The sequence below is a fragment of the Mastacembelus armatus genome, chromosome 12, assembly GCF_900324485.2.
Source record: "Mastacembelus armatus chromosome 12, fMasArm1.2, whole genome shotgun sequence".
Taxonomy (NCBI): Eukaryota; Metazoa; Chordata; class Actinopteri; order Synbranchiformes; family Mastacembelidae; genus Mastacembelus; species Mastacembelus armatus.
The window spans coordinates 11,269,992-11,282,268 of NC_046644.1; the positions used below are offsets into that span (position 1 = coordinate 11,269,992).

At 38.8% G+C, this 12,277-nt stretch overlaps 1 protein-coding gene across 1 annotated transcript; it reads right to left on the minus strand.

Moving 5' to 3' along the window:
• Positions 1 to 289: 289 nt before the first annotated feature.
• slc5a1 (solute carrier family 5 member 1) lies at positions 290 to 6,233 on the minus strand. The gene is made up of 15 exons (XM_026298208.1): positions 6,022 to 6,233; positions 5,435 to 5,506; positions 4,969 to 5,073; positions 4,667 to 4,726; positions 4,442 to 4,546; positions 4,240 to 4,345; positions 3,755 to 3,835; positions 3,441 to 3,649; positions 2,881 to 3,016; positions 2,600 to 2,707; positions 2,336 to 2,486; positions 2,085 to 2,253; positions 1,765 to 1,980; positions 1,556 to 1,661; positions 290 to 1,057 (listed from the first exon to the last, which is right to left on the minus strand). Exons 1-15 carry the CDS (start codon positions 6,157 to 6,159, stop codon positions 843 to 845), a joined length of 1,977 nt encoding a protein of 658 aa, XP_026153993.1. The 5' UTR covers positions 6,160 to 6,233; the 3' UTR covers positions 290 to 842.
• Between the last annotated feature and the right edge of the window lie 6,044 nt (positions 6,234 to 12,277).

The following is a 12,277-nucleotide window of genomic DNA, read 5'->3' on the forward strand; positions in this document are numbered from 1 at the left end:
GGTAGCAAATACACTAATTATGGGCCATCACCTATCTTCTCCTCAACTATTAGATGTTACAAATAATTTACAGGCACCTTGTGATTCGTGTGATCTTTTATGATGATTGATGACTTAAGGCATCATGCTGAATTAAAATTCCCAGTGTTATAAAAAATGAACCTGAGCCAAGTCACTGTTAAGCCTCCAATTTGTAAACTACAAAGTCCATAAGAGAATAAAGCACATATATATTTCCTTTGTTGAGTGAAATGTACAATAGTGGACTGAGTCAAAAGGGATGGTTATTATTTTATTGAGTTCATATGAATGAGGGCTGCTATCACAGATGAAATAACAAATTTCTGCTATTATGAGTAGCATGGGCAGTCTTTTTATGTGAAGACAGGTGTGAGTTACTCATTCATGAGCTCTCATTATGTTTACACTGAGAAAAGCAACAATAAAGACGAGAGATATCCCATAGACAACAATGGATAACCTTTGATTGTGCAAATATCATACTGATGTGTGAATATTTATGCACAATATTGACATGTTTTTAGAGCCATACATGTTAATATGTTACATTATAGTTTACTGGTTTACTCCAGATGCACATGACCAGAAATAGTGAAAATAATCAACCCTACATTTTTTACACTATCCCTATATTTGGCATTTTAGACCTTCAAGAACATAGGAAAAACTTGTGTTTTGTGTCCTGGGGGAGTTCAGTAGTCCTATGCAACATCCAAGAGATAATAATGAATCATTGGCGCTAATCAACAGGTCATATGGCCATAATTTACAAAAAAAAAAAAACTCAAATAAATTATCATTATAGAGGCAGTTGCGTCTCTTTAACCAAAAAAACCATGAAAGAACACTGCGACACAAAGGAGGATGATGGCATTGGCATTGACGACGTTCCTCCATAGTGGCACCTCTGAGGTGTCTGTGAGCTTCTTCTGCAGCTCCGCCTGCTCTTCTGGACTCAGCTCGGGAGCTTTTTTCTGCTCCAGGCCACAGAAGCACATCACTGCCTTCTTGCACAAGCTGGGCTCCTCCTCTAGCTCTGTGATGAAATAGACAAGATCAATGAGGCAATAGAAGAGCAATGAGGAAATAGAAGAGCAATGAGGAAATAGAAGAACAATGAGCAAATTCTGCTAGTTTGTACACATATGTATGTGAATGCATCAACATTGTTGATATTGTGTTTGGTACAGCAGTTAGTATTGTCGCCTCAGAAGGTGAGAGGTTCAAGTCCCATTCGAAGCTGGGACCTTTCTGTGTGGTATTTGAATGTTCTCCCTGTGTCTATGTGGCTTTTCTCTGGGTACTCCTCCCACAGTCCAAAGACATGTGGTTTGGGGTTTGGTTAATTGGTAACTCTAAATTGCCTGTAGGTGTAAATTGAGTGTGAGTGTTTATCTGTCCCTGGCAGCCCTATGGTAGACAGGTGATCTGTCCAAGGTGTACCCTGCCTCATGCCTGGTTTTGGCTGGCATTGGCACCAGACCCCCCCCCCCCCCGAATGGATGGATGTTTTTATCATAAATTGGCTGATTACCCTTTATATCCATAGGGTTGGATTTGCTGTTATCAACCCAGTCATCCTGTTCAAGGTCCACCCTCTCCTCCGTACAGTTCCTCAGGGTCCAGCATAGTCGATACAACTAGACAAACAACAGATGACATATTAGTTGAAGTTAAATAATTAGTCTGCCATGGGAGGGTTTTCCAGTGAATGGTCATGTTTAGTAAAATAAGGTCACGTACATGCTTGTCAGGGATGGGCTTAGTCATGAGAGAAATCCCCAGGATGATGATACAGGAGATAACAAACAGGATGATGGAGAAGTATAGATAGTGAACTCCACATATGATGGTGGGACAGTCGCTGGGGTTAACACAGCTGCCTGTCCCATAAGCAAACTCAGCTATCATCCTGCTCAGGCCGATACCTAGGCCAATAGTGAGGCCATAAAATGCACCCTGATGAAAGAAAAAACATTTTGCAGGATAAATATCCTCTTATCCCAACTTGGTGTTATCATTTGAGATGCGTAATTTAGAAGATGAATCCAGAGGAAACTCACAGACTCATTGACACGTTTGCAAAAGATGGCAAGCATGAATACAGCTGCAACGGGTGGTGTAAGGTAGCTGGTAATAGACTGGATGTAGTCAAAGAGCTGACCACTCTGCGCTGACTGCACCACAGGGATCCATGCAATGCTCACACCAATCAGGCCCAAGATAAACACTCTAGACAGAGAAGAGAAGCAGTTTGGCACATGTAGATACTGAGCATGATACATGAACCAGAAATCATAAAGATGCAGTTTACCTGCCAGCAATCATGAGCTCCTTCTCACTGGCGGAGCGGCGTATTTTAGTGTAGATGTCCATGGTGAAGAGGGTACTAGCACTGTTGAAGATGGAGGTCAGTGAACTCATCAGAGAGGCCAGCATCACAGACAGCATCAGACCTCGCAGACCTGAAATAGATAGAATTAAAGATTAAAAGCAGAGCAAAGACCAAACATTAAAACGTGAAGAAAAAAGGCTGCACTTTGCATTTGTAGCTGATAAAAGGTCGTCAGCCACCCACCATTGGGCATGAGATCCACCACCAGTTTGGGATAAGCGATGTTAGTGCAGCCCACACTGGCACCACAGTATTTTTCACATTCAGCTGGGTCCACACAAGCCACCACATCTAGTGTAAAATGAATATGGTCAGCAGCTGGATAAGAAATATTTCAATTCCCTCTCATCTCTCTGATAAGATTGTGCATGAGCTGCAGCAGTGTTTTCTGCTATGATCATACTTCAGCAACACCAATCAAATGATGAGCTACATAAAGAAAAAAAAAACACACACACACTCACCAGGATAGAGGATCCTGCTAATCATACCAGGGAAAACCATGAGGAACATGGGCAGCAGCTTTAGGTAACCACATAAGATACAGCCTCCCTTAACGTGAGATAGATTTTTCGCTGAGAGGCAGCGCTGGACAATCACCTACAGAAAAACAATCGGGAAAAACTCAGTAGTGCCATTATACAATCAATAGCAGATACGGATACTATACAGATTAAATTGCTTCCAATCTCTTCTCTGTGATTAATGGGAAGCTGACCATAATGTATATGTGTGTGCTGGATGGCAACATTTGAATTTGTATCTAGCTCTTCACTGAGATGCAGCGTTCCTGTTGAGCTTATCTCAGCCTCTGGCAGTGCATAACTTAAAGCAGGCCAACTCAGACCATTTCAGTACTGTCTGGCAAAACAAGCAAGACAAAGTCACATAAATGTGTTTACAGTTCTGTGGGAAGTAGCTGAATGAGTCTATGTGGTTGTGAACATAAATTTGCAAACTTTTATTAATAACTGTCACTGAGTGAAACGTACAGTATTGTATGCTCACTATGCCTATCACCCACCTGATCAGTGCACCAGTACCAGGCGGCCTGAATGGTGAGTCCAAACACCAGGCCGGGCCAGGGCAGGTCTCCTGTGATCGCGTTCCTGAAAATATGGAAGGAGTCTGCCCGAGGCTCGTAGCAGCTTTCGCTGATGTTAGCCGTGATAGAAGGGACAGCCTTCATGTAGAGCTCCTGGAAGCGTTCATAGCCCCCCACCTCACTGAAAGCTGGAGATCATGTACAAGTTAGATGAACTTCCAGTGAGTTTTTACTTTTCATTAGTCTGATGCCACAAACTGAATGTGTCCTGCCATGATAATAAAAGCACCTACCAAAGCCCATAAGGATGAATGAGCCGACAATCATGATGATGGTTTGTAAGGTGTCCGTGTAGATCACTGCAGCCAGTCCACCTGAGATACAGTGTACAGGCAGTATGTATTCAATTGATACATTTCTCATTCAAAATAAACTGTTTTTGTTCTATTTAATTAATATTATCCATAACTGAGTTTACAAAACAGGTCTGCTGTGTTATGTAATGTTTCACTGGTCATCCATAAAGTTTCCATCTGGATGTATTGCTACTGAACAGCAACAGAAGACCATTTCCTGCTTATCACAGTTCATGGGTAATTAACCACAACAACATGCAACAGATAAACTAGCCAGAAGGAGAGAGAGAGAGTGCACGTGTGTCAACATCTTGATGGCATTGAGAAGACTTTACCCCCGTGTATGATCATATAAGGTAGATAAGCTGCATGAGTAAAATGTTCAGTGAATTCTGTGGAGAATGCATCCTAAGTGGACTGACCTGTGACGGTATACAGTGCAGTAATCATGAGTAGACAGACAACAGCAAGGTAGATATTCAACCCAAGAGCCTGATTGATAAAAATGGCACCAGAAAACATGTCTGCCTAAATGGAGAGGAGAAAGCACATCATTTTCAATCAATCAACAGCCATTACTGGCGTAGTGTTGAAATAGGAATATGGCATGTTACAGTGACTTACTGAGATCTTGGTGAAAACATACAGGAAGAGGGACAGCACAGAGAGATAGATGCGAATACGCTGTCCTCCAAACCTCTTCTTCAGGTACTCAGGCATAGTGACCACCTAAACACATCATCATCACAGCTCATAAGATTTTATTTGTATTTGTAAAAAAAAAAAAGTACTGTATATGAAAAAAGTGTGCCCTTTCTGTTCAAAATGTGGTCTGTCATTTGTGTTTACCCCAGCTTTAATGTAGATGGGCACAAAGAGCCATCCCAGAATGACGACTACAATAAGGGCCTGAAACACACAAGCACACAAAGAATAAATAATTAATGCCACATTTGCAGAAATAAGATCAAATTGACTTCTGCTGTTTTATGTTTCCTTCCCTCCTCTGTAGAGTGAGAAACTTGTGATAAGATAAAAACGTATCAGCTCACCCAACAGGAATAACTGATGATATCTGTGTTACCGGTTAGAAATATATTTGTGTTAGATGTGGTAATAGTATAATTTTCACATAAGACATGATAACTCACGTTCCATTCAAATCCACCAATGGCTATCCCCCCGGCTGCAGCAGTCCCAGCGATTCCTACGAAATGGCCGCTGCCTATGTTGCTGGCAAAAAGCGATGCTCCAATCTGTGGAGTGCATAGTTAAATCTGTCAGTGATGTACATTTGTAATTTCCAGTATTTTTATAGGTTTTTTTTTTTTTTTTGTGGGTAGGGTGGTGGTGGATGTGATTACAAGAAAGTCTTCAAAGGGACAAAAAAGCAGAGGAATTATGGCGTGAATGAACCTTCCACCTGAGAGTGTGTTTATGATATATCATGTACAGTATCAGTACAATAAATAACTACTAGATAAATTATCTAATTACTCTGATAAAACCTGTTGTTACAAAGAGTGCTTTCATGACGCAGAGCATTATATTTTATACTACCTATTTACTATCTCATTACAGGGGCTCTTTTCCTGCTCCGACCTATGAGATACCCACCGGCCACCACACCATACTTCGCCCTGCAAGGAAGAACCCACCAACTGTGGATCGGTTGGTGCGAATCATAGCCTGCAACAGGAGAAGGCCACATTTTAGAAAATCAGTCAATGCATTTGTCAAAGCAGTAAGAGACTCTCACACTGCACTGCATATTTGTTAATGATTACATTTTATTCAATACACAGCTGCTGTGACAATGATCTAAAGACATCACTGATTAGGATTTCATCTAGTTTAACTAAATATGTTGAAAAGCTCCTCTGATCAGCCTCTTATTCACACGTGATTGCACAAAATCATTTCACTCCATTATTTACATTTGCCAAAGACCTAAAGTCAAGATGCATCTTATATTAACATATAAATATAAATAATTATTTTGACATCTACAGTCAACATATACAATAGTGTTAAATTCCCACTATGAGCCAATACAGACTGATTTAAAAAAACAAAACAATTTTTAGCCCACTCAAGCAAAAGGAAATATACAACTGTCACAACTGTAGAAACTGGTAAGGAGTTAACTATTCACAGGGAAAAAGAATCGAAAGAATGGTCAACAAAAAGACGGAACAACTCACCCATACTCCAACAGCCAAGACAACCAAAAAGTAAACCACAATAACGGAGATATCTGCTGGATTGTTAAGGACCCCGGTGGCTGTGCTGTTTCTTCCAGTGCTCCTTATAAAGGAGAATCCAAAGTAATCTCGAGACATTTCTGACAGGGTAACCAGACAGCAGACGTGTTGACGGAGTCGCTCCTCTTTAGTTGAAGTAACCTACACAGAGGCTTATGCACCTTTGGTCCTACAAGCAGGTGGAGGTGTTTTTATGTGTGAGTCTGGGGGGTGGAGGGTGGAGTGGAGGTTTGGAGACAGAACCAGAGTGTGTTCATCTAATAAATTACCAGATATTGCATTCGGTTGAAAGTATATCTGGACAAGTAAATAAACCATGTGAAATTTAATGTGCTAAAATGTGTAACCTTTTAGCAAATAAGGTTGTTAATCATCAACTGTTAAGGAAAATACCTCAAGTAAAGAAACAGGTGTTCCTGTAAAACAAAGAACTGACAGATACACTTCATCAGCAGCACAACTAAATTCAACTTAGTTTGCTTCAGTTAATTCACTTCAAACACACACCGTGACAGAGATTTTATGTGAATTCGAGAAAAGGAAAGCCAAATCATCTTATATCTTACAGCTTAAATTACTACTTTTGAAACACATCTGGCCCTGACTGAAACAAGACCATGTTGCTGTGTATTAAAAACTTAGTGGCAGAGATTTTTTTTCTTCACACATGGCATAATCAAAAAAATAGCACAAAATTATGAACTATTACTTAGTGGAGCAAGTCTCAAAAGTATTTGTTGAATTCAAAGCATGGCCTGCACTTAAGCTGTAAACGAGGAAATACTTGTCTATGACAAATAGTATTTAACCCTGACTTCACCCCACCCTGAGTGAACATTAAACATCTTTAAAACACTTCAGTGTTAAATATAAATCAGAAAAGGCTGGAGTTTTTTTTTTAAAATTCATCAGTCATATGAGAAGACACTGAAACACAGGAACACAAAATATTCTTTACAGAAATAACATTTTAACAAGTTTTCATTTCTGTGAAAGTGAGGTGGAGCTATCCATGGAGTTTGTGTTGAGTGTGGTTTACAATGATGCCAATATATTTAAACCAACTATACTTCTTTTAGGGAAGGATAGCTGGTTTAAATACTGTACAAAATATTACAACAAACTTTAGCACTGTAAATCACAAAATACACTGACCAATGCTTCTTTTTGAGTTTTGAGGGATAACATTTGTGTACTCTGTAATTTTAAACAGCTATAAGTCATCATATATAGTATACAGCACCATCCACAGAAAGCTACTGTATGCATAATGCATATACAGTACAGTAATACTGAGAGTATATCTGTACCAGTATAAATAAAGAGTACTATCTCCAGCCACTAGGTGTCTCTAGAGAACAGTAAAACTAACCCACTGTCATGGGCCAGATGACTATGAGCTCATGAAGATGAGTAACAGACACTGACACTGGAAAAGAGGAAATAAAAACACATTTGGGAAATTCTTACAAACTGAAACTTATATTTATAGGTTGCAAGGAACATACATTTCCTGTAACTAAATGTATAGTTACAGGTTAGGGAGATTAAACATCTGGTAAACACCAATTGAGGCTTTAATCAAGCTGTTAATTAGCTGGATATACACAATCAAAGCAACAGTGACCTTGTAGTAACTGTATCCTAGTAATGTCAAATAACCTGATTAAAACTCATTGTAATTAAGAGTAATTTAGTGATTAAGCTTCGTTATGAAATGGCTTTGAGCAACCACCATCCAAAACATACCATCATCTAATTTCTATTTCGTCTATTGAGGGCTGTTGTATTGAATTGCATTAGGTGAGTCTAATAGTTTTGCAATTCAGTGTACAGGATGGGCTCAAACCTGAGTTAATTTTCCTTACTCTTGGTAGCTTTAGCAATAACACACCGTTCCCAGACACAAAATCTAATTTGCACCTGCTTTCATACACCAGTCTACCTTCAACATTTGTGCCACTGCCTCAGTGTTCCAGTGTTTCTGCTTCGACCCAGTGAATTGTGGCCTACTGCTTTTTCTGTCATTATAACACAGATGTTCATGTCCAAGGTTACAGTGCTCTGTCGCAGCTGAAGCTACAGGGAAGGAGCAGGGGACAAACTAAGAGAGGATACAGAGAGGTTAAAAATAACATGTGATAATGTGCTTATGATTAAATATTAATATTACTTAATAGTATTACAGGGTACACTTGCAATGATTTGATTAATGAGGAGAGAAAAACCCTTAAGCCACCTTAACATTTCACCCAAATGAACAGCCTGAGGTGGGCTGTGGGCAGGAAAAGCTGTAAGGGAGTGAGCTGAGGGAGCAGTGAGACTGGTGCTGTTACAAATGACTGCATGAATTCCCTAAATGGGGACAATCAATATTCACTTGAATGAGAATCAATCACTGAAATGAGGCTAGCGCTCTGTGGGGATTCAGGCTCAGTCATATCCACTGATTCCAGTCCTGATCTTAAACCCAAGAGGAGACTTTGGGTTTCTTCAGACAGATCGACATTTTCTCACACATTCGATTTTGTGTGGCCCAGTTTATTTCTATGTTCGCCATTACTGAAATCTGAGCGTAAACCTGGCAAGAGCTTCTCTGTGTTTAAAATGCCACAGAGTCAATCATGTCCCAAGACAGTAATACCACCACCAGCAACTACTGATTAGTGCATGGAAATCGATCTCTCACAGGAGTCTATTCCCCATGCATAGTAGTCAACAACAAAGGGTGGGAAATTATTATACAGTAGTTATCTTTATCAGCCAGTGATTAGAGCTTTACTCTGGGATTTCTCCATATGTCAGTTTTTAAAAATCATAGGACAAAGACTATCTCTGGTTTTATCAATGGAATGACACTCCAGTTTGTTTTTGTCCAGCTGTATTATCTCCATATATCTTAATTCATTTTTGTAATCCCTTATAATAATGTCACATTATTATTTTCATGACTGGGGTTGTGTTCTTGCTTACAGCCTTAAAGGCCTCTATGCCTGTCTAAGTGAATTAGAAGGTTGCATATCTGTGGTTAAGGTTTTACTATTTTCTGCTTAATTTATTTCACACAAAGGATCTTGTAGCTCACACACAGTATACAGTACCAAATTAAAAAGGGTGACTTTCCCAGGAGCAAGTACTTATCAAAAATTGAACAAATTAATTAATTTATCTACTAAATGATCAGCAAACTTCACTTGAAAGCCAAGAATTGTAATCACAACTTCATCTCTGGGCATGACTCCATACTCTGCAACAGAGGGGCATTGTAGCCACATGACAAAGGCGTCTTTACCCAGGGAGCTGTTGATGTCATGCAGCGTAGTAGACATGAGTGAAGGGAGTAGTTCGAGGTCATCAGCTGGAAATGGTACATGGGCTACCCGTTAGTCATTAGAGGTGAGCCTCCTCTGTACGTGAAAATTACTGTGTCTTCTCTCTGGTCCCACTGGGGTTCACCAGGGCAGAGCTGAGAGAGCTGGGACTCTAGTGCCCTCGTTCAGCTCCCAGCTCCTTCATCTATAGCTACTCCTCCTCAGCAGTGTGGGTAACAGGACATTTTCTGCTCCCAAAACTAGAAGCCAGGGGATGTGCAAAGGCATCGTAGGGACTTATGATACTGAGGAAAATGTGGACTAAAACTATAGTATGTTATTTCCTTTTCATGACATACTGACTTATCAAACACAGGTGTATTGTTTACTGCTGCACTGCACAGAAAAAAAACACATTTTTAATTGTATTAATTCCACCTGAGCTTTTCCTGCTGACAAGACACATCCTTTGCTACTGCATGTCTTTCAAATCTGGTTGGTTTGGAAATAAAAATGTTCTGATATTAGCAAGAAAAAGGACTAACTAAAAAAAAAAAAAAAAATTAAATCTAAAATATGCAATTTGTCCAGGGTGTACCTTGCCTTAGAGAGAGATTTAGTTACAGAGACATAGAAGACAGCTGAGGATATATATTCAGTTACCACAAGGTGGCAAAGTAGTACAGCACTGCAAAAATGGTGTGGCCTTACACCGTGATGTGAGGGTAAACACAAAAAATGACATGATTCTTAGGAGTCAGTGTCTAAATACTAAACTTCCTTCTATTGACTATGCTTTATGTATCTTACATAATTTTAAAGCAGGGACATATAACTATGCTATATATAAGCTAACATATAACATGATATCATATTTTTAATGTGAGATAACGTAAGTACGTTGTCCATGCATGTTTAGTTGTTAGTTAGTTGTCCCAATGGTTGTCCTGGGTCAACATTTAACATAGCGACGCTATTTTCACTTCTTGTTTTGTTTCTAAGGGGTAAACAGTTTCTAGCAGACAAAGGAAAAATGTCTTCACGTCTTGTAGGCTATTTTTTTTTAATTATTATTTCAGTCTGCCAACTGTCTAAATGTTTTCTGAACTCCCTGAACATTTTCTTGGATGTCACTTTTTATTCCACAGTAGCACAAATGTCCTTTTGTACCAACCAGGGTGTATCCTCGTGGATAAACTGGTATGTGAATGTATGTTTCGACATCTGCTCTGTTAAAATGTTGTGTTGTTGTTGGAAGCTACAGAAAGCCTTTTTTGTTAAATTGTTAGACATCGGTGATCAATTGAACTGATCACATTTGCAGAACATTGCACACATTTCTCCCAGTTTAATATCAATAATGATGAAGTTAAATGTCGATCTGATCAGTTTGTACATTTGTACATTGGTCTCTTTTAGCAGTTACATAGAATTGCAGTCCTATTTTGCTACATGAATGGAAAAGAGACTGTACATGGCAGCATAATTTTGGTTTTTCCAGAGCCCAACAATACCGTCAGTAGATCTAATCACTTCCTCTGCCTGAGCCCATGTTTGAGATCTATCATTTTAATTAAACAGAAAATTACCTACAGACGTGAACACAAAATTACACTATAGGAAGACTGATAATCTCAAAATCTGTTGGATCTGTATCAAGAATTATGTGATGTATTTATTTTCATGTTATCAGATCTTTTAAAATTCTCAAATATTGGTATCAGCAATTACTTTAAAAGGCCACTGTTGGGGTTATTGGTTGAGCTATCATTCCCAGAAACTAAAATCATAAAAATTAAGTAATAATATTGCTGCCATCTGTTTTGACCCCTGCCATTTCTGTTGGTGTTGTGATGTAGTGGTGTCTTAGACAAAAACAGGTAGAACCTTTTCACTGCAGACATTTTGACTTTAGCTGGAGAAGCACAGGCTCCAGCAGATCTCCATGACCCTGGTTAAGGAATAAGCGAGTATAGATAATAGATGGATGGATGGATTCTAATTCTGTTGTTGATTGTGTCCCAGTAAGCCCAGCCAGTGAGTGAGTAAGGCTATGTGCTTTAGGAAAAAAAACTTGAAGGGTCTAATATAGAAAATGTAAAGGCAAGCCTAAAAAAGTTAGATGGTTTAGTTCTACCACATAGTCCTATGAACATGATGAAAGAAATAGATGGACTATAAAGAATAAGTTTATCATTTTTAAAGTGTGAGTTCGTAATAAATAACAGTTTTATTATTATGGATGGCCACCATAGAAATAGAGATAAATAGAAGACATATTGTGAAATTGTCACAGCTGTTCTGCTTGATGTGGAATGAAAATTTATGAATTAATATATAAGGGTTATTTATATACAAGAAAGAAGTGATTAACAATATCAGACATTTACCTGGCCTGAGATGTTTTATTCAATTTACACTGATCAGATGAGAATATGTAAAATGTTGTCATCTGGTATTTTGACCATTAACTGAAATATACCTTAGTTGATCAGAAATGAGTCCAAAAACCTATAGCTCAATTATTTCTGTTAATTGTGTAACCTCGCCTTGTATATAGTACCTTGCCCAACTTAAATCGGCTGGTTATAATTTATGAAGGCTGCAATGGACCAATGATAAAGATCGTTACACTCCAGCTTTCCTTAACTGATCAGAATTGTCAGTGAAATTGTGTGTGGGGCTTTGGGTCATACATCCTCCCTGGCTTTAAAAGATAAGTCTGTTGTTATTCTACATTGTTCTTATTGCCAATCCCATGGAGAGATAATAATAGAGGTATAGGCAGGATCATCTCATTGACGATTTTATATCAAGGCAAATAATGTTTTAGGAAGTTACATAGTCTTTGTGGTTGGCACCCTTGTAAACCACAATTTCTTGCT

Coding starts and splice junctions, on each gene's coding strand:
- slc5a1 (XM_026298208.1), bottom strand. CDS start 6,159: ATGTCTCGAGATTACTTTGGATTCTCCTTTATAAGGAGCACTGGAAGA. Junction 2,254..2,335: donor GAGCTCATGATTGCTGGCAG/GTAAACTGCATC, acceptor TTCTCTGTCTAG/AGTGTTTATCTTGGGCCTGA. Junction 1,981..2,084: donor GCAAACGTGTCAATGAGTCT/GTGAGTTTCCTC, acceptor TTCTTTCATCAG/GGTGCATTTTATGGCCTCAC.